The sequence below is a fragment of the Perognathus longimembris genome, chromosome 3 (genome assembly GCF_023159225.1).
Source record: "Perognathus longimembris pacificus isolate PPM17 chromosome 3, ASM2315922v1, whole genome shotgun sequence".
NCBI classification, from domain to species: domain Eukaryota; kingdom Metazoa; phylum Chordata; class Mammalia; order Rodentia; family Heteromyidae; genus Perognathus; species Perognathus longimembris.
Genome location: NC_063163.1, coordinates 77103920 through 77123540, shown reverse-complemented (window position 1 = coordinate 77123540; position 19621 = coordinate 77103920). Strand labels below are relative to the sequence as shown.

Genomic DNA, 19621 nt, shown 5'->3' with positions numbered 1-19621 from the left:
GCTGGTTTTTAGGAGAGATTTAGGAAGTGTGCTGCGGCAATTTACCAGGGTGATAGCTTTTAACTACATTTTTTTTTTCAGTAAGTCTAGGATTTTCTAGGCAGACATAGAAGACTTGGGCCTGTTTTTCACTAGTGCACTCTTTCCACATTTGCACATTTGTTACCATTATTTCCCATGTCTCTTCCTTTATTCTGCTTCATTTTTCCAAAAATCATTCTGATCCCTTGATTTCTAAAAGGAGAGTTGATAGGCGAAGATCATCCAGCTTCTGTAACTTTTTCAAGCTGACTCAGGGGTGCTTACCCTACCTAGCCAGGGATCCTAAAAGCTTAGCCTGTTTTACCAAGGGGTTGCCAGGATCAGATGTCCTTAGGAGCAATATCTACTCCAAACTGGAAATTACATATAACATTTAACTATTTTTTTTTTTTTTTTTGCTGGTCCTGGGGCTTGGACTCAGGGCCTGAGCACAGTCCTTGGCTTCTTTTTGCTCAAGGCTAGCACCCTACCTCTTGAGCTACAGCACCACTTCTGGCCTTTTCTGTTTATGTGGTGCTAAGGAGTTGAACCTAGGGCTTTGTGAATGCTAGGCAAGCACTCTACTGCTAAGCCATATTCCCAGCTCGTAACATTCAACTTTTAACAACTGCACAGACCTTTTCTCAGGCTACAGTAGTATAGTCTTTATAGTACTCATTTTGCAAAAGCATTTCCCTGGATGGCTGAGGAAACTGATTTCTGATGACCCTAACAACCTGTTACCTTTGCAGGCCTTAGATCTCAATAGGGACACGATCTCAGATCCACAAACTTCCTCTCCTGAACAGATGTTTCAGCTCAAAATTCACTACCATTTAGGGCTTTGAGCAGATGCAGGGGCTTGGGATTTTAAGTTATCCCCTATCACATATGACTGAAAAGTTCCTGCCCAGTTACTTAGTAGACAGACATGGGAATTAGAAAGGCATGCTTACAGACTATTCTCTTATGACTTTCTGGCTCTGATTAACTTTTGAAGGGCCATGCTCAAGTGACCCCAGGATCTGACACCATCTCTGTCATCCAAGCAGTGGCTTATTGCCTCTGGATGCTCCATCATTTTTGTCCCAGGAGGGTCTTTTCCATGCTGGGATAAATGCACCCTTGGCATTTCCTTTGATCAGTTGCTGGACTTGAGCTCAGGGCCTCAGCACTGTCCCTTAGCTCTCCAGCTCAAGGCTAGCCCTCTGTCACTTCAAGCCTTCTAGCACTACTTCCTCCCAGCATTCTGCTGTCTGATCAGAGATGTCAGTTTCACAGAGACCTTTCTCTGCCCAGGCTGGCTTTGAACTGCAGCTTTCAGATCAATGAGTCTTACAAAAGGCCAGTTGAAAGCAACAAGGTGGTTTTTAAGCATGATCTTAACTGGAACTTATTAAGGGCTGAAGTTACATCTGATAAATTTGTAAGAATCTTTTGTCCTTCTCTGTGGACCTACCTGGAAACTGTTATAAAAAAAACCATAAGGCAAACTGGAACAGCAATTAAGCAATCATTTTGGTAGTCCTAATTTTTCTTTTTTTGTCTTTGAAACAAAATCTAGGACAACTTCCAAATTTTATATCTACAAATCTATTCCTGATTTTTTTTTTTTTTTTTTTTTTGGCCAGTCCTGGGCCTTGGACTCAGGGCCTGAGCACTGTCCCTGGCTTCTTCCTGCTCAAGGCTATAGCACTCTGCCACTTGAGCCACAGCGCCGCTTCTGGCCGTTTTCTGTATATGTGGTGCTGGGGAATCGAACCTAGGGCCTCGTGTATCTGAGGCAGGCACTCTTGCCACTAGGCTATATCCCCAGCCCCCTATTCCTGATTTTTTAAACACCTAATAAACCTCTACTGTAACATATAGCTTTCATTTGCATTTGAAGACTGTGAAACCTTGAGGAAGTAGGCACATCCCATTGCCTCAGGCTATTTTATTTTTTATTATTTTCAAGTAAAAAGATGAATTTATTGGGGAAGTTCCCGATGTACCGGTCCCAGGTTTCATAAAAACATATAACACAAAACAGGACAGAGATACAGAGACTTACTTCGGAAGATTTGTAAGTACCAACAAACCAATTCAGCTCCAATGGAAAGCTGAATTGGGATGCCATGGGGACAAGACACTGGATGCCGCGAACATGGAGACATGTGGCATGGCCTACTGGCACCTGAGCTGGCCTGCCCCTAAATAGGGTCAGGTGAGGGGGCTGGGTCACAGGAAGCTCCCAGTCCCAAGCACTTGACAGACAGGTTTAGTAACCTATAGGTCATGTGCCTGCCCCTGTCTCATGGGATTTAGGAACACCCATTACCTGAGGATGGGACTTCCCTTCCTGTAGGAATCCAGACAAGCCCTGGATTCAAGACAAGATGCTAGAAATACCATATGGTCAAGCTTGCCATGTGGCCAATATGGTGCTGGCCAGATCTGACCTCCATATTACATTTTTCTTGTACATAAAAATCAAATAATTGATTTCTCTTTTGGAGAGCTTAATCTTGCCTAGACTGTAAAGTGACTTAACCCACAGGCTGCTGGGGAGGACAAGGATGAGACAAGAGCCAGTCCGATGGGACTGCTGCTTTTAAACTTGCACCCAGAAAGAAACAGGTTATCTGTGAGGTCCACTCCCAGGAGGGCTACAGGTGTTCTTACCTGTTTAAATCTCCATCCAGTTACCAAAGTAACTGACACACCTGGTGGCAGTTATGTCCCTCCTTTCTCTGAGGTCACACCCTAATCCATCTAGACCCACTCTAATACACTTGGACACACTTCCCACCCTAGACATCTCCTGGGAGTGACTCTCTAGCCTGCCACGCATGCTTTCTAATTTTAATAGAGCTAGTCAACTCCTTGAACTCAGAGGAGTGGGAAAATTACCACAGAAAGAATGTCCCCCCCAAATCTTAGTTTCAACAGATCCAAAGCAGCCTTCCAGCAGGAATCAGCTGCATGTGATGGAGTTCCATCTGCTTTTACCACGGTAGGGGTGCTCAGGGTGAAGATGTAAATTCTTCCGGATAACTGTCAGGCCGTCCTTGATCTTAACCCAAATGGGATGTGCAGGGGACGTGGCAGCAGCAGACAGCAGCGTCTCCCAGTGGCTTCAATAGAATGTCACAACTACTGGGTTGCTTGCAACTTTCTTCATAGACTGGTTAAAGGAAACAACCTAGGCCTGACTTTAGTGAAATCTAATATTTTCCTGGTTGCCTCTTTTTTAAGTACACTGGTTTTTGCAGGCTGGCGCCCCACTGAATTTTAAGATTCAGGCTGTCTATTTTATTTGTTTGTTTGTTTACCAGTCCTGGGCCTTGGACTCAAGGCCTGAGCACTCACTGTCCCTGGCTTCTTTTTGCTCAAGGCTAGCACTCTGCCACTTGAGCCACAGCTCCACTTCTGGCCATTTTCTATATATGTGGTGCTGAGGAGTCGAACCCAGGGCTTCATGTATACAAGGTGAGCACTCTTGCCACTAGGCCATATTCCCAGCCCCCAGGCTGTCTATTTGAAAAGGGCCATTTTTTTTTCTTTTTCTACAGTCTGAATTACTGCCTAGAACACTTTGGAACTCAAATGACAATTTTTCATTAGTACAAGAATTATAAGCACCTGGGGCTGGGGATATGGCCTAGTGGCAAGAGTGCTCATATACATGAGGCCCTGGGTTCGATTCCCCAGCACCACATATACAGAAAATGGCCAGAAGTGGCGCTGTGGCTCAAGTGGCAGAGTGCTAGCCTTGAGCAAGAAGAAGCCAGGGACAGTGCTCAGGACCTGAGACCAAGCCCCAGGACTGGCCAAAAAAAAAAAAAAAAAGAATTATAAGCACCAGTACTGTACCAAGAATCCAGACTTATTAGCATCTTTGCTTTTTTTTTTCAAAATACATCCAAATTGCAAAATAGCATAGAAATCAAACTGCATCATACAGATAAACTTTTTAACCCTCCTTTAAAGCTTTTTCAATTTGATACATTCCAAGGGGCAGTTTTAGAAATACCAATTATATCACACATTTGTACCATCATCTTTTCAGTGTCCATCTGCAAGGAAAAGACAAAGATAGGCCTCCATTGGCCTTTGTGCCAGCTTACTATCTTCCACCATGCATGGACTCCCCTCAGGGTCTGTTCTACCATGTGCCAACTCCCCAGTAGGGCCTGTCCCACCAGGTATGGACTGGCTAAGCTGCTTCTTTGCCAGGTAACCCCTCACCTTGAAGATAGGCAAGATGAAGATGGTCCATTCTAAGTTTTCCTTGTCCTTTTCTCTTGACCTCTGACTGAGAAGCCCAAAGCAGTTCTCTAACAGTGATAAACTTTTATATCCAAATTTATGACACTTAGTCCTATATTTTTAACAGTGGAGGGAAATAAATTTCAAGTTCGCAATACCTTTTTTTTTTTTTTTTTGCCAGTCCTGGGGCTTGAACTCAGGGCCTGGGCACTGCCCCTGAACTGCTTTCTGTTCAAGGCTAGCACTCTACCACTTGAGCCACAGCACCACTTCTGGCCTTTTCTGTGTGTGTGGCACTGAGCAATCGAACCCAGGCTTCATGCATGCGAATCAAGCACTCTACCACTAAGCCACATCCCCACTCCCTGCAATGCCTTTGCTAAGCCCCGTAATTTGATTACAGTGTAAACACCTTAAGATACCAGAGTTTTTTCAAGTACAAATTAAAGAATCATTAGAAACCTTTTAAACTATAGTTCCTCTTTAAAACAATGCAGTAATCCTTTTAAGACATCTGGTAATGCCCAAACTTCATGACCTTTTGGGGGTTTAAACTTAAAACTCGGGGCTGGGGATATGGCCTAGTGGCAAGAGTGCTTGCCTCGTATACATGAGGCCCTGGGTTCAATTCCCCAGCATCACATATACAGAAAACGGCCAGAAGTGGCGCTGTGGCTCAAGTGGCAGAGTGCTAGCCTTGAGCAAAAAGAAGCCAGGGACAGTGCTCAGGCCCTGAGTCCAAGGCCCAGGACTGGCCAAAAAAATAAAATAAATAAAATAAAAATAAACTTAAAACTCACCCATATTTTACATCATGCTGACGGCTTGACCTTGAACATGTTCACACACACACACATGCACTTGTGCAAAAAGATCTTAAAGTGCACAAAAAATTATTATTGGGCCATACATTTTTCAGTGGCAAGATATATTTTTGCCAATCTTACTCTTGCAGATGACCAAGACAAAACTTTTAACTACAGTCTCATTTACCAGGGCTTGCTTGTTTTAGCAAGGCATTTTAGCACGTCAAATACTTTTCTGCTGAAGAAAGCTGGGTGGGGGTCCCCTGGAGCTGAATTCAGTCCACCCAGTACTTGATTCTAGTCTCAGCCCAATTTTGACTAGAGCATTTCACATATCAATTGACCTTTTGAGTACTTTCAGTTGGAAGAAAGTGGTTACCTGAAGTGGATTTCTTGGCGCAGTTAGTGGCCTGTCTTTTGCCAGTTTTAGCCAGGAACATTTTACAATTTCAGTTTACTCTGAGACTAAGATTAGCCAGCTGTTTGAACCAGGTCCTCAGGAGCTTGCACCTTCCCAAATGCCTTCTTGCAGAAGGGGACATAGCACATAGCAGGCTCTGAATTTTCCCTCATAGATGTTCAAATGAACAACAAAAACATGAGAGACAAGGATCCGTATTTTAATCTGGTCCCAATTCTAAAAACAGAACAAGACAAGACAAAACAGAACAGATAAATGGAAACTTACTTCCTGAAGATTTCTAAATAACTCCAAAAAGATTTTCTTTGGATGGCATGTCCGGCTGTCAGCATAGCAGAAAGACCACAGGGTCTTGAAATGTCTCAGGAGGCGCCTCCACTGTAGAGATTTCCATCCCCTGGCAGTCAGCTCGCTGAGGCCACCAGTGGCTTCAAGGAGCCCAGATGCCCTGCTCGGCACTGGGAAGATTAGAGACAAACTAACCCACAAAAATAGGACAGTAACAGACAATATCACTAAAACATTAAGGGATGATACTTGCCATTCAGGTGGGACTTGAACCCATGACAGAGTGGCCACCAGGGCCCTCCAGATGGGGTGATGTCTCATCACTACCTGATGTTCAGGGTGTACAGCTGCATCCAACTCAATCACTGACTCACCCAAAGCCAGCACACACTGACCTGTTTCAGTCAGTACACAGATCACAAAACACTCATCTCCAGAGGAGTTTCAAAAAGAATCCTGAAAACATTGACCCTGGGAAGTCTCCAAGGCACGGGGTCGCTGTCACAGTCCTGAGGCTGAAGATAAAGCATTCTCGAGGTGGTTGCTTCCTACTGCTGGAGAGGTCTTCACCTGCTTCAGGTTCCCAGTGCCAAGGCCTAAAGGCTGGGATCTCGTTGGGGCCTCCAAGAAATGTAGTATCCTAGCCACCCAGGTGGGACTCAAACCCACAATCTAGTATACTGGCCACCCCAGTGGGACTTGAACCCATGACAGTAAAGTCGCCAGCATTCAGTCAGTTGGGCTAGGAATCTTTATTTAGCTGTGCACAGCATCTGTTTGCCACCATCGGGATGGTGAAGAACAGCACTGGACTTCAGTAGGGCTGGATTTCTTTTTTTTTTTGCCAGTCCTGGGGCTTGAACTCAGAGCCTGAGCACTGTCCCTGGCTTCTTTTTGCTCAAGGCTAGCACTCTACCACTTGAGCCACAGGGCCACTTCTGGCCGTTTTCTATATATGTGGAGGAATCGAACCCAGGGCTTCATGTATACCACCAGGCCATAGTCCCATCGCTGAGTAGGGCTGGATTTTTAAAGGCAAAAACCAGACAGGTGCTCATGTACTACATGCAGCAGGTGGTAAGGCAAGTTACAGAAGCATAATTGGTGATTACAAATAGCAATTACAATTCTGGTAAACAAAACAATAAATCATTTAAGCAAGCAAAATACTCTTTGTTCATTTCTTGGTTCTGGGTGTAACTGGTATTTACTGCACACTCATTTAACTCCTTAATTTACCTTAAAATTTTCTTTTCTTTTTTTTTTTACCTTAAAATTTTCTATCTCTGGAATTTTATGCTGGCCTTACTCATTCCTTTCTTTTGCAAAGTTCAAGCAGCTCTAGGTCTAGCTGCTTTGGGCTCACGTTATTCAGCTCAAGTTTTCCCTTTGCCAGGCCCACTACCTTGTCTAAGCCTGCTGTTTCTAGGGACTCAAAAGAAAAGTGGGGCTCTCCATCACTTTTCACTTGGTTTCCACACCACCATCTTTGGTAGTTGGGGTGGCCATGTAGCTATGCTTATATCTGAATTTTTATTTATTTATTTAGAATTTTTCTTTCTTTCTTTTAAGGAGGTCTTGCTAGGTGCCAATGGCTTATGCCTGTAATCTTAACTACTCAGGAGACTGAGATCTAAGGATCATGGTTTGAGGCCAGCCAGGCAGGATAGTCCATAAGACTTTTATCTCCAATTAACCATAAAAAAGCCACAAGTAGAGATGTGGTTCAAGTGGTAGAGCACTAGCCTTGAGCATACACATACACAAAAAGCTCAGGGACAGTGCCCAGTCCCAGAGTTTAAGCCCCAGGACCAAAAAAATAAAAATTAAAAAAAGTCTTACTACATTGACCATGCTGGCTTTGAACTCTAGGGCAGGCGTGATCATCATGTCTGGGCATACCTGTTGGATCTCTGGGACCCCTCTCCCCACTTCTCCAGGGGAGATGCCTGAATTCTAAACTATGAAAGACACTCAGCCTTACCCCTCCCACTGGCAGAAGGAGTAAGGCGTATCTTTGTGGACTCTGCTGAGTTGAGGAGAAATGCTGAAATCCCCTTCCCCGTCAGCCCCCCTCACGTGTCCGACGCAGGAAGAAAATTCCAGGGAGACAGCCTGATGGTTGAAATGGTCTCACAGGATTTAATTGGGAGGGGGTTTATATAACGGTAATGGCGGGAAAGGAGGGGGACTGGCCAAAGGGCCAGTCATAGGCTAAAGACCATGTCCGTCACAGTGATGTCACGAACTTCCTCTATGGGCGGGGACTACAGCCCCCCAAGAGCTGGGTCTCTATAGAAGTCCTCGCCATGATGGCACGCAGGTGTTTGCCCCCCAGGGGCGGGGGCTTCTCTTCCTGTTAAAGGCGGAAGAAGAGGGGACAGGCTAAAGCCAGCTGTGGCCTCTTAAAGGCACAGCTGTCCCCAACACATTCCCACTCTGGGCCCCTCGTGGTGAAGTACATGTGATGACCTCAAGTCATAAGGAAGAATTTAGGCAAAATCATGTTAAAGTTGCTTAAGAAACATCTGATACATTTTGGAAAGATTTTATGCAATGTGATTTAAAAAAAAATTAAACTTTTGGCTGGGAATGTGGCTTTGTGGTAGAATGTTTGCCTACCATGCATGAAGCCCTGGGTTCTATTCCTCCGTACCACATAAACAGAAAAAGCTGGAAATGGCGCTGTGGCTAAAGTGGTAGAGTGCTAGCCTTGAGCCCAAAGAAGCTCAGGGATAGTGCTCAGGCCCTGAGTTCAAGCCCCAGGACTGGCAGAAAAAAATTAAACTTTTAAAAGTAGTTTTTTAAAGTTTATCTGTATGGAAAGCACTGAGTGATGTTTTTGGATAGACAAACAAAACAGTGAGCAAGAAGTCCAAAGTAGTCGTGGCTAGCTTTGGGTAGACTTGGTTATGCATATCAACCCTGCCTTTGTCTTCACCCTTCCCAGCCTTCACTGCAGCCAGTAAAGCACCCACCCATTCCAGCTCAGCCATAGCTCCCTTCTGGGGCCCTGGGAGAACGAGGTGTGGAAGACACATCCCTGGCCTTGGGTCACTGGTTCATATTTGGGACGAAGATTTTTGAAGCCACACTCGGCATGGCTGCTATCGGACTGCACAGCAGGGTCCTGTAACCCCCCCACCCACTTTTTCTTTGGGGCTTGAACTCTGGGCCTGGGCACTGTACCACTTGAGCCACAGTGCCACTTCCAGTTTTCTGGTGGCTTATTGGAGGTAAGAGTCTCACAGACTTTCCTGTCCAGGCTGGCTTTGAACTACGATCCTCAGATCTCAGCTTTCTGAGTAGCTAGGATGACAGGTGTGAGCCACTGGTACCTGGCTAACCCCCCTTTTTTATCGGGCCAGGGTGGGAAAGAGAGCTGATCATGGAACTTCCAAGGGACAGTGATACTCAGGCTGAAATTCTAAGAAGGGAAGAGTCTTCTAATCAGAGGAAATAGTGTGTGCAAAGCTCCAGAGGCCAGAGAGCAAGGTGCAGCCGGGAGCTTGCAAGTGCCCCAATGTGACACTTGTGCACAGTGTGAGCTGAGGGATCTAGGACCTGCTGAGGGATGTGGAGGTGGGGGGCCTGTGCAGGCCCAGTGGGACTTTGTATATCATGTGATAACTTCATCCTGTGGGCAGCCAGGGGGCTTTGCAGGCCTGACGCAGGACCCACATTGCTCTCCAGCCATTGATTTCTTCCCTCCCTCTGTCCATGGCCACCTTCACTCCTTATAGCTCCTCAAAGGCTTCAGGCCTCTGCACTTGCCAGTCCTTCTGTGTGGTGGGGCTATTGTGGTTACAGTTTGCAGTCTAGATTAGAGGAGGAGGAACCTAGGAATAGAGGTGGCTTAGAAGTCCCCTGCAGTGTTCTAGGAGCAGACATAGGCCTGGGAAACAGCCATGTGAGAGGCAGAGAGGTATGTGTGAGATTTTGGGAGCTAGAATTGACTGTTTTGGCAACTGATAGACTTGTGGAGACAAGGAGGGCAAATGGTGACTCCCCCGGTCTGCCTGCCACATGGAGCAATAGGAGGACTTTACTGCTCCTTTGGGACATGGTTGGAGCTGCTGAGATCTGCTCACCATGCTGTTGTGAATAAACCTTATAGTTCCAGCTGTATTAATGCAACCCATGACCTTGCTATGTCTAACCTTAATATGGATGATTATGTGCTGTGGGTTGTCTGCAGACTAGTATGTAATAACATGCTTACTTGAGAGCATAATGGAATAAATGGGACCGAAACCTGAGTCAGTAACTAAGATTGAGACCAATGATCATGACCATTCTCTTACTAAGAAATATTAAATGTATGGCTCCTGTTTCCATAGATAAGGTCCCTTTAAGAACAGCTGGAAGCATATGGCCCTCACTACTGAAGCTTAACTTTTCTGCGGTTGGTTAAACCCTCAACCCCAGACACTCTCAAGCCAGGTCTGCAGTGGACACTGGGCTCCTGCTGCCTACAGCGATTCTGTTTACATTTACTACTATAGAGATTTGGTTTGTTTCTGAAAGATTCATTTTAACATTTGTGTGGTAAGCCACATGTTATGTTTGAATCATGTGTGACGCAAGGGAGAAGGGCAGCCACTTAAAAGGGGGAAGGGTGAGCACTGGGTTAGCAGTGGTACTTCCTGTCAATTAAAATGAGCTGATTTAGAAGAAATAAAAGTATGTGGGTATACATACAAATATATCCATAATTTTTATATGTTCAAAAACTTAATATGGAGATAAAGCTCAAGCAACTGGACCATATTCTTTCCAGTCTTTTTTTTTTTTTTTTTTTGGCCAGTCCTGGGCCTTGGACTAAGGGCCTGAGCACTGTCCCTGGCTTCTTCCCGCTCAAGGCTAGCACTCTGCCACCTGAGCCACAGCGCCCCTTCTGGCCGTTTTCCATATATGTGGTGCTGGGGAATCGAACCGAGAGCTTCATGTGTAGGAGGCAAGCACTCTTGCCACTAGGCCATATTCCCAGCCCCAATATTTTTATTTTTATTATTATTTTTTTGGCCAGTCCTGGGCCTTGGGCTCTGGGCTGGAGCACTGTCCCTGGCTTCTTTTTGCTCAAGGCTAGCACTTTTCCACTTGAGCCACAGTGACACTTCTGGCCATTTTCTATATATGTGGTGCTGGAGAATCGAACCCAGGGCTTCTTGTATAGGAGGCAAGCACTCTTGCCACTAGGCCATATTCCCAGCCCGTCTTTCCAGTCTTAAACATAAAGGAAGGATGCTAGGCACTGGTGAGTCAAGCCTTAATCCTAGCTGCAAAGGAGGCTGAGATCTGAGGATCACAGTTCAAAGCCAACCTAGGCAGGAAAGTCCTTGAGATTCTTATCTCCATTTAACTACCCAAAATGTCAGAAGTGGAGCTGTGGCTCAAGTGATAGAGCACTAGCCTTGAGCAAAAAATCTCAAAGACAGCAGCCCGGCCCTGAGTTTAAGCACCAGCACCAGCACGCACACACGCTCGCGCACACACACACACACACACACACGTAATAATGGTAATAACAATAATAAAAAATAATAAAGGAAGACTTATAGGTATGGCTTAAGCAACAGATTACTAAGGGCTAAGGGCTAGCACGCAGGGCCCTGGTACCAACACACCTTAACACTGGTAGAAAATCAAGGTCCAGAGCAGCTGGTTTGTCCATGGCTCACAGTAGATTTGCTATGTATTATATAGATGTATTAGTTGTCTCTTGCTCTCTGATCAAGGATCCACAACCTTACAGGGGCACACATTTATTGTCTCACACATTCTGTGAGCCACAAAATTCAGGTGTGACTTAGCTTGGTCCTCAGCATTGAGGTCTCTTATAAAGCTGCAGTCAAAGTGTTTTCCAGGGCTGGAATTTCTTCTGAAGGCCTGACTGGAGAAAGATCCACTTTCCAACTGACAAAGTTGTTACTAGGACTTGGTTCTTTGTGGTCTGTTGAGTTAAACAGCTCAGTTTCATATTGGCTATTGGCTGAAGGCCTTCCTCAGTTTTTTGTCACATGGCTTCTGACACAGCTTATTGCTTCATAGAAATATGAAGCCAAGCACAATAGTTCCCACCTGTGAACCTGGATACTTTGCAGGCTAAAGCAGGAGGATCATGAGTTCAAGGCCACCCTAGACAACATCCTAAGACTTCATTTCAAAAAAGAAAGAAAGAAAAGAAAAAGTATACTAACTGAAGAGGCAAGTTGAAGAACTTTTGTAACCTAATTGAAAAAGCGACTTTCTGTCAACTTTGCCACTTTTCATTGGCCAAAAGTAAGTCACTCATCCTGATCACACTCATGAAGAGGGCATTATATAGGACATGAGCACCACGAACACCAAGAGGCGAGAAATTTCCAAAGAAGTTGTGTATGGGGTTTGTTGTTCTTGTTTTTCTTTCTCAATTTTCATTTATTTGATGATGATTTTTTTTTTTTTGCCAGTACTGGGGCTTGAACTTGGGCCCTAGGTGCTGTTCCTTGTTTGTTTGTTTTTTTTTCTCAAGGCTAGTGCTCTACCATTTGAGTCATAGCTCCAAGTCTGGCTTTTTTGATGGTTAATTGGAGATAGAAGCCTCACGGACTTTCCTGTCTAGGCTGGCTTTGAATCTAGATCCTTAGATTGCATCTTCCTAAGTAGCTAAGGTGACAGCTGGGAGCCACGGAGAACCACCTTGTCCGTTTATTATGAAAGGGATGATGGAGAGTCCAGACACGGGCCAGATGAGAAGCATGGAGGTTTGAGGTCTGGAAGAATCCCAAGCACAAAGCTTCTCTCCTCAGAGTGTGCCATCCTCCCAGGACCCAGCTGTGTTTAGCAACCCAGAAACTTGCTGCATCCCCAAGAACATTTGGAGGCTTTTAAAGAACCTTCATCACGTAATTGATAAATACCTTCCTGTAGGGTGATGAATAATATAGCCTTTCTGGTGTCAGCCTCTATCCCCAAGCTATGTAGGAGCCCACCCTGAGTTGCCACATTAGGACAGAATTAGTCATGCAATTCCAGGGGCTGGGTTGCTCTGTGCCACCAGGCAGAGATACACGTATACCTCTTATCACGGCATGCTAGGTACAAACATTGAGCCATCTGGGAAAGCTGGCTACTGCCTACATTCCTCTAGTTCCCCCCCCCCCCTTTTTTTTCCAGCACTGAGATCTCGTTTATTGAGGAAGTACATACAGCTAAATAGGGCACAAGAGCCAATCAGGTCAAAGATTGGCAGGAAGGGGAGGGGTGTACATGCACCTATCTAGGGACTGCGAGGGGAGGCATGAGCTGTCTGTCAAAGGTGGAAAAGCCAGGGACCAATCCTAATTTTCTGTCACAGCCCACAGGACCGCCTCCCGGTTCACCATCAGGCGCCATCTTAGCCACATGTGGTCCCAAGGCTGGGAGGCGGGGCCATCTAGAACTACCTTTCCGGGTTCCGGCGTAATAGCCACATGTGACGCCGGGGCTGGGAAACAGGCGGAGCCAGCTAGTTGCCTCTTTCTGATGTAACATGCCCTGGCATGTCCCACATCTCCCCCTTTTTGTTTTATTAGCAGGTGGCTGCCCTACTCGAGAGTGTGCCTGTCTTAGGTTGCCCCCTCTGAGGATGTTACCCGTCATTGACTACCACTCTAGCTCTCCAGGCAATCCTACCTGCGGGGCCTGCCAGCCCAGTAGAAGAATTCGGGGGAGGGATTGACACTCAAGAGGAGGCCCTGTTATTTTTGCCTCACGCCTGTACACCCTGGTAGGGGTCACGGCCAACCTCATAGGGTTCCCAATTGACTTAAGGCAGCATATTGTTGTCGGACCACCATTACTTGGACAGCTCTGGCTCATTCCTTAAGAAATTGGAGAAACCTATTAACCACGCAAGGGCCAAATGTAAACACAAGAATTATGGTAACCAAGGGGCCCACAAGGGGGAGAAGGTATGGGAGCCACTCACTTAGCCCAGTCCAGAGAAAATTGGAGTTCAGTTCGTTTCGGCGCCGCTCAAGATCCTCTTGTAGCCTCTTTCATGGACAATTCCAGAGCGGTTAGCATAAAAACAGAAAAACAGGCAGAGTCCCCCTTCTCTGGTGGTGAGCAGGTCCAGGCCCTGGCGATTCTGGAGGACCAAGGCAGCCGAGGAGTCAAGTTGAGATTGCAGATAGACAGTTTACTGCAGAGCTCCAAGGGCACCCTGGATGATGATGCTCAGAAGGAGAAGAAAGAGAGCAACTATGAGGAATCCCGTCACAGCGAGGCACAGTGTCCACCACGGTCTTTTCATTCCTAGAGAGAAGCAAGCAAAGAATCATACCTCAAGAGGGGGTGCCCTTGGGTAGTTATCTTTGTTCTGGTGAACAATATTTTAGGTCTCTAGCAGGTACCCAATTTGGGCTCGGCTCCCCAATCGGGAAAACGCATCCAAAGCCCCTTCCTGCACTAATAAGGGGATCAGGACCTTGCCATGATCCAGTAAAGGGGTCCTTCCATTGGACTTGCACCTCTAAATAAGGTGTCTGATTTGACCAATGCCTCTGAAAGGCCGTTAAAGGTTGATCTTTGGAAAAATTTTAAATATTTAATGTAATCGTGGCTGTCCTTAACTGGTCATGGGGGTTGCTTCCCCCTTTTTGTTTTATTAATTGGTTCTTTAGGGTCTATTATGCACCTCTTGATTATAGCTTGACCCCTTGGATAGGCCTTGAGCCATTTGGAGGTTTTGTTGAGACTGTGCAGTGGCTATAATAGTCCCATTAGTAGCCAGTTGATCAGCCTTTTGGTTTCCCCATGTCAAAATTCCAGGCAACTCCTGGTGTCCTCTGAGATACTGTAAAAAGATGGGCTCAGCCTGTTCTTTTAGTAAAGAACGGACTTGGATCATTAAGAGAGTAATTGGATTTTTATCTAGTTTAATGTATGATGACACTAGAGTTGGTAACAAATTGACTACATACAATCTATCAGAAAACAGGTTCATCAGTTTTTGAACATGGGTTAGTGCCAGGGCAACTGCGTATAGCTCCTTAAACTGTGCAGACCCTGTAACTGGCTCAAAGTAGCAGGTTCCCTCTTCTCTACTGGCAGGGGAGGAGGTGGAGTATATCACCACAGCAGATCCCGCTTTTCCCCCATAATAAGGGGTTTGGTAGAGAAAAGTATGGGGGGAGTCCATTGTAACCTTGAAAATGAGGTTACCCACCTTGAAGTTCCGTAATGACAGTCCAGCTTCCCCACGAAACCCTCCAAGGCACTAGACACCCGATTATGGTTGCTTTTGACCCACTCAAAATCTGACAGCCAGTAAGGAATGACTAGCACATCAGGATCCCACCCATAATGTCTCAGGAAAATATCCCTGCCCTTAATTACCAGGTCAGCTAGCTGGTCTAGCTGGGAGTAGGCCCTGGGAGCCCCTCCTACTGGTGCAGGTACCCATTGGAGAGGCTCGCCTGACTGAATAATGGCGGCTGAGGAAAGCTCTGAGCCGGGAAGGATCCAAAGACAAAGGGGGCATTGGGGCCTGTAGTGAGCCAATTGTGCCATATTCAAGGCCATCTGAATTTTTTGAAATATGACTTGATGTGATGGAGTTATTGTAATAATATCAGTGGGGGCTTTATCCCTTAAAGAGTCAAAAAGTGGAAGCAGATCTTCTGTAGGCAGTTGAAGCCAAGGCCTTAACCAGTTAATCTCACCTAACAGTTTTTGTAGCTCCACCAAAGTATAGGTGCCATCAAATCAAATCCTATCATTTAACCTTACTGGCAGGTGGAAGAGAGCACAAATGAATAACAATCAAGAGGGCAAAGGGTCAGGACAATGTTCAGCTTCTTCTATCCCTAATCGGCAGGCCTCATTAGTCTTGTGTGATGGAGGCAGGCAGGAGAGATGGGTTGGATCTGGGCAAGGCTGTAGTAGCATCTCTCAGAGTCCCCTGGATAGATTGTCACACCTCCTGCTGGGTTGCCTGCAAATTTCTTGGAACTCGCTTGGCTTGGTCCGCCGATAGTTTCACTTTGTTGAACGTCTTCCCCGTTGCCCCACGTTGGGTAGCAGTTGTCGGGGTTTTTTGCCCCCCCCCCCCCCACCGTGCTCCCCTGACCTGCGGGAGAGACAGGGAAGACACGCCCCAAACGGACGAGCCAAGAAAGGCCCGCACCCAGCCTTCCCTCACCGGAGGACAATCAGACACATCTGGGAGATAAAGTCAGCGCAAGATCTCGTCTAGTCCCCTTTTACTGAACCAAACCATCAAGTTTGGTTGTGAAACACTAATATGCTTAATGTAGTAGGCTGAATGGTGGCCCCTGAAAGAGGTCTAGTTTTTATGTGCTAATACTGGAAATTGAACCCAGGGCCTCAAACTCTTGCTTGGCTTTTTTTTTTTTTGGCCAGTCCTGGGGCTTGGACTCAGGGCCTGAGCACTGTCCCTGGCTTCTTTTTGCTCAAGGCTAGCACTCTGCCACTTGAGCCACAGCGCCACTTCTGGCCGTTTTCTGTATATGTGGTGCTGGGGAATTGAACCCAGGGCCTCATATATATGAGGCAAGCACTCTTGCCACTAGGCCATATCCCCAGCCCCCAGCTTTTTTTTTCTCAAGGCTGGTGCTCTACTACTTGAGACACCTCCATTTCTGGCTTTTTGCTGGTTAATTGGAGATAAGAGTCTTATGAAGGGGCTGGGGATATGGCCTAGTGGCAAGAGTGCCTGCCTCATATACATGAGGCCCTGGGTTCGAATCCCCAGCACCACATATACAGAAAATGGCCAGAAGTGGCGCTGTGGCTCAAGTGGCAGAGTGCTAGCCTTGAGCAAAAGGAAGCCAGGGACAGTGCTCAGGCCCTGAGTCCAAGGCCCAGGACTGGCCAAAAAAAAAAAAAAAAAAAAGTCTTATGAATTTGTCTGTCAGGCTGGCTTCAAACTGTAACCCTCCCAATCTCAGCCTTCTGAATAGCTAGGATTTTAGGTGTGAGCCACCAACACCTAGCATATGTTTGTAATCTTGAGTCTGATGGGCTTAGTGGTAGTAGACTCACCCAGCATACAATGCCCTGGGTTTGAACCCCAGTATTGCAAAAAAATAATTTGCAATCTCAAGTCTGTGAAAATGGGACCCTAGATAGCATAAGGAACTTTTTAGACATGATTACGTTTGGGATGGAGAGACCAATCTGGGTCAGCCACATGGGCCCAGGTACCCCCAGGGTCCTTACAAGGAGAGGCACAGTGGAAGCCAAGGGAGAGAAGGAGAGGTGATGATGGCATTGGGACAATGCTGTGGCCACTTCTGGGATGGAAAGGCAGAGAACATGTTCTCAGAGCCTCTTAGAGGGACTCAGCCCTGTGAAACCCATTCAATACTTCTGGATTCCAGAACTAAAAGGTAAAAAATTTATATCATAACCCAGTAGGTTTATTGTTATTTATTTCATCACAATAAAAAAATCAATCCAGGCTGGGAATGTAGCTTAATGGTAGAGTGCTTGCCTAGCATGCGTGAAGCCCTGGGTTCGATTCCTCAGCACCACATAAAGAGAAAAAGCTAGAAGTGGCACTGTGGCTCAAGAGGTAGAGTGCTAGCCTTGAGCAAAAAGAAAAAAAGAATCCAGGGACAGTGCCCAGGCCCTGAGTCCAAGCCCCAGGATTGGCAAAAAAAAAAAAAAAGTCAGTTCACTCACCAAACTACCTTCAGACTCTGAAGTGAGTGGTTCATACCTATAAGCCTAATTACTCAGGAGGCTGAGATCTGGAGGATCACAGTTTGAGGGCAGCCTGGGCAGAAAAGTCAATGAGACTTTTCCAAAATAACCTTAGAGACATGGCTCAAGAGGGAGAGAGCTAGCCAGTAAGCTTAGTAAACACAAGTCTTTGATTTCAAATCCCAGTACTGGGAAAAGACAAAACGATGACAGAAACAAAAAGCCTTGGAGACACTTACTTGTAGCACTTTTTATGGAACAGGGGGTTTAGGATGATAAGCTTTCAAGATGTTTTTTTTTTTTTTTTTTTTTGCCCTCTAGTGACTCTGATTGTGTGTGTGTGTGTGTGTGTGTGTGTGTGTGTGTGTGTGTGTGTGTGTGTGCATACTAGTCCTGGAGCTTGAATTCAGGGCCTGGACTCTGTCCTTGAGCTTTTTTTTTGTTCAAGGCTAGTGCTCTATACTTCCAGTTTTCTGGTGATTAATTGGAGATAAGCGTCTCTATAGACTTTCCTGCCTGGGCTGGCTTTGAACCACAATTCTCTGATCTCTGCTTCCTGGTAGCTAGGATTACAGGCATGAGCCACCGGTGCCCATCTTATTTGCTTGTTTTGTTTGGGGTTATTTTTGAGGTATTTTTTGCTATATAGCCCTTGCTATGAGCCTTGAAATTGTGATTCTCCTGCCCTGATCCCCTCCTGAGTGTTGGAATTGTAGGTATCCGTCTCTATGCCCAGCTCCCTCTAGTGAGTTTGAAACATAATTTACATCTGAAAGCTTTTCTGTTTCTTAAAAAATGCATCCTCTTTAGCACTAAGTCCCATTACCATCAGTGAGGCTCTTGGGGTTGGTTAGAGGGAGACCTGGGTCTTACACACTCATCACAACAAAACATCAGCCCAGTATCTGACAGAAAACACTGAGGCTTCTGCATTGAAAGCTTGTGGCAGGTTGTTTGTGCTCCAGGATGTCAGTCCCTGGCATAGGTTACTCTTCCCTGGTGTTTCACAGCCAGATGAAAAATACTTTTTTTTTCACCCCAGTGCCTGGAAATCTTGGCTGCTACAAGGACCATGGAAACCCACCTCCTCTAACTGGTGCCAGCAAAACATCCAACAAACTGACCATACAAACCTGCATCAGCTTTTGTCGGAGTCAGAGGTTTAAGGTAAGGGTTCTGTGGCTATCTGACTGTGAAAGATGATGAGGATGAAAGTGTGTTTTGCTAAATTAACTTAAGTATGTGTAGATTAAGTCTGGGTATTGTAGCTCACACATGTAATCCTAGCTACTCCAGAGGCTGAGATTGTGAGGATCGAGGTTAAAGGCTAGCTCAGGCAAAAATAGCAAGGATGGTGGTGTTGGCTTATCATTTTAGCTACATGATAGGCAGATGTCAGGAAGATTTACTGTTCTAAGCGAGCCTGGGCAAAAAACAGTTGCAAGACACCATCTCAGTGGAAAAACTGGCACATATCCATCAGCTGTGTTGGAAAGTGGAAATAGAAGAATCACAGTCCAGGCTGATCCCAGGCAAAAAACAAGACCCTATCTCAGAATGAGCAGTGCAAAAGAGGGCTGGAGGTATTATTGAGCAGTAGAGCACTTACATAGCAAGCAGGAGGTCCTGAGTTCAAACTCCAGTTCGGTGGGGGAAGGGGATAGACATAGTGGAGTAGAAATAAGAATTCTAAACAAATTCAAATATTGATGATCAGTTGCTTTTCAACAAAGGTGCCAGAATCATAAGATGGAGAAAGAAAAAACTATTTTTTTTTCAACAAAGGTACTAAGGCGCCTGGACCAACCACATGCATAAGAATGAATATGGACCCTTATGCTAGACTGCATTTATAAGATTAACATGGATCAAAAGCCTAAATGTAATAGCTAAAACTATGAAAACCATTAGCAGGAAGCACAGGCATAAATATTCCTAACCTCAGGTTTGGATTGAGCAGTGATTCCTTAGTTGTGACAGCAAAAGTACAAATCACCAAAGAAAAACAGATAAATTGGCTTTCAACAAGGTTTTAAAAAACACCAGGTGCTGGTAGCTCACACCAGTAATCCTAGCTACTCAGGAGACTGAGATCTGAGGATCACGGTTCAAAGCCAGCACAGGCAGGAAAGTTCTTAGA

The 19621-nt window shown here is 45.7% G+C and overlaps 1 protein-coding gene across 2 annotated transcripts in view; it reads left to right on the top strand.

Moving 5' to 3' along the window:
* Kremen1 (kringle containing transmembrane protein 1) overlaps window positions 1–19621 on the top strand; it is an 85012-nt gene that overhangs the window by 49965 nt on the left and 15426 nt on the right. For both annotated transcript variants that reach the window (XM_048342712.1, XM_048342711.1), the window contains exon 4: window positions 18524–18648. In XM_048342712.1, the coding sequence (XP_048198669.1) occupies window positions 18524–18648 (125 nt within the window). The remainder of the gene's footprint in view (window positions 1–18523; window positions 18649–19621) is intronic.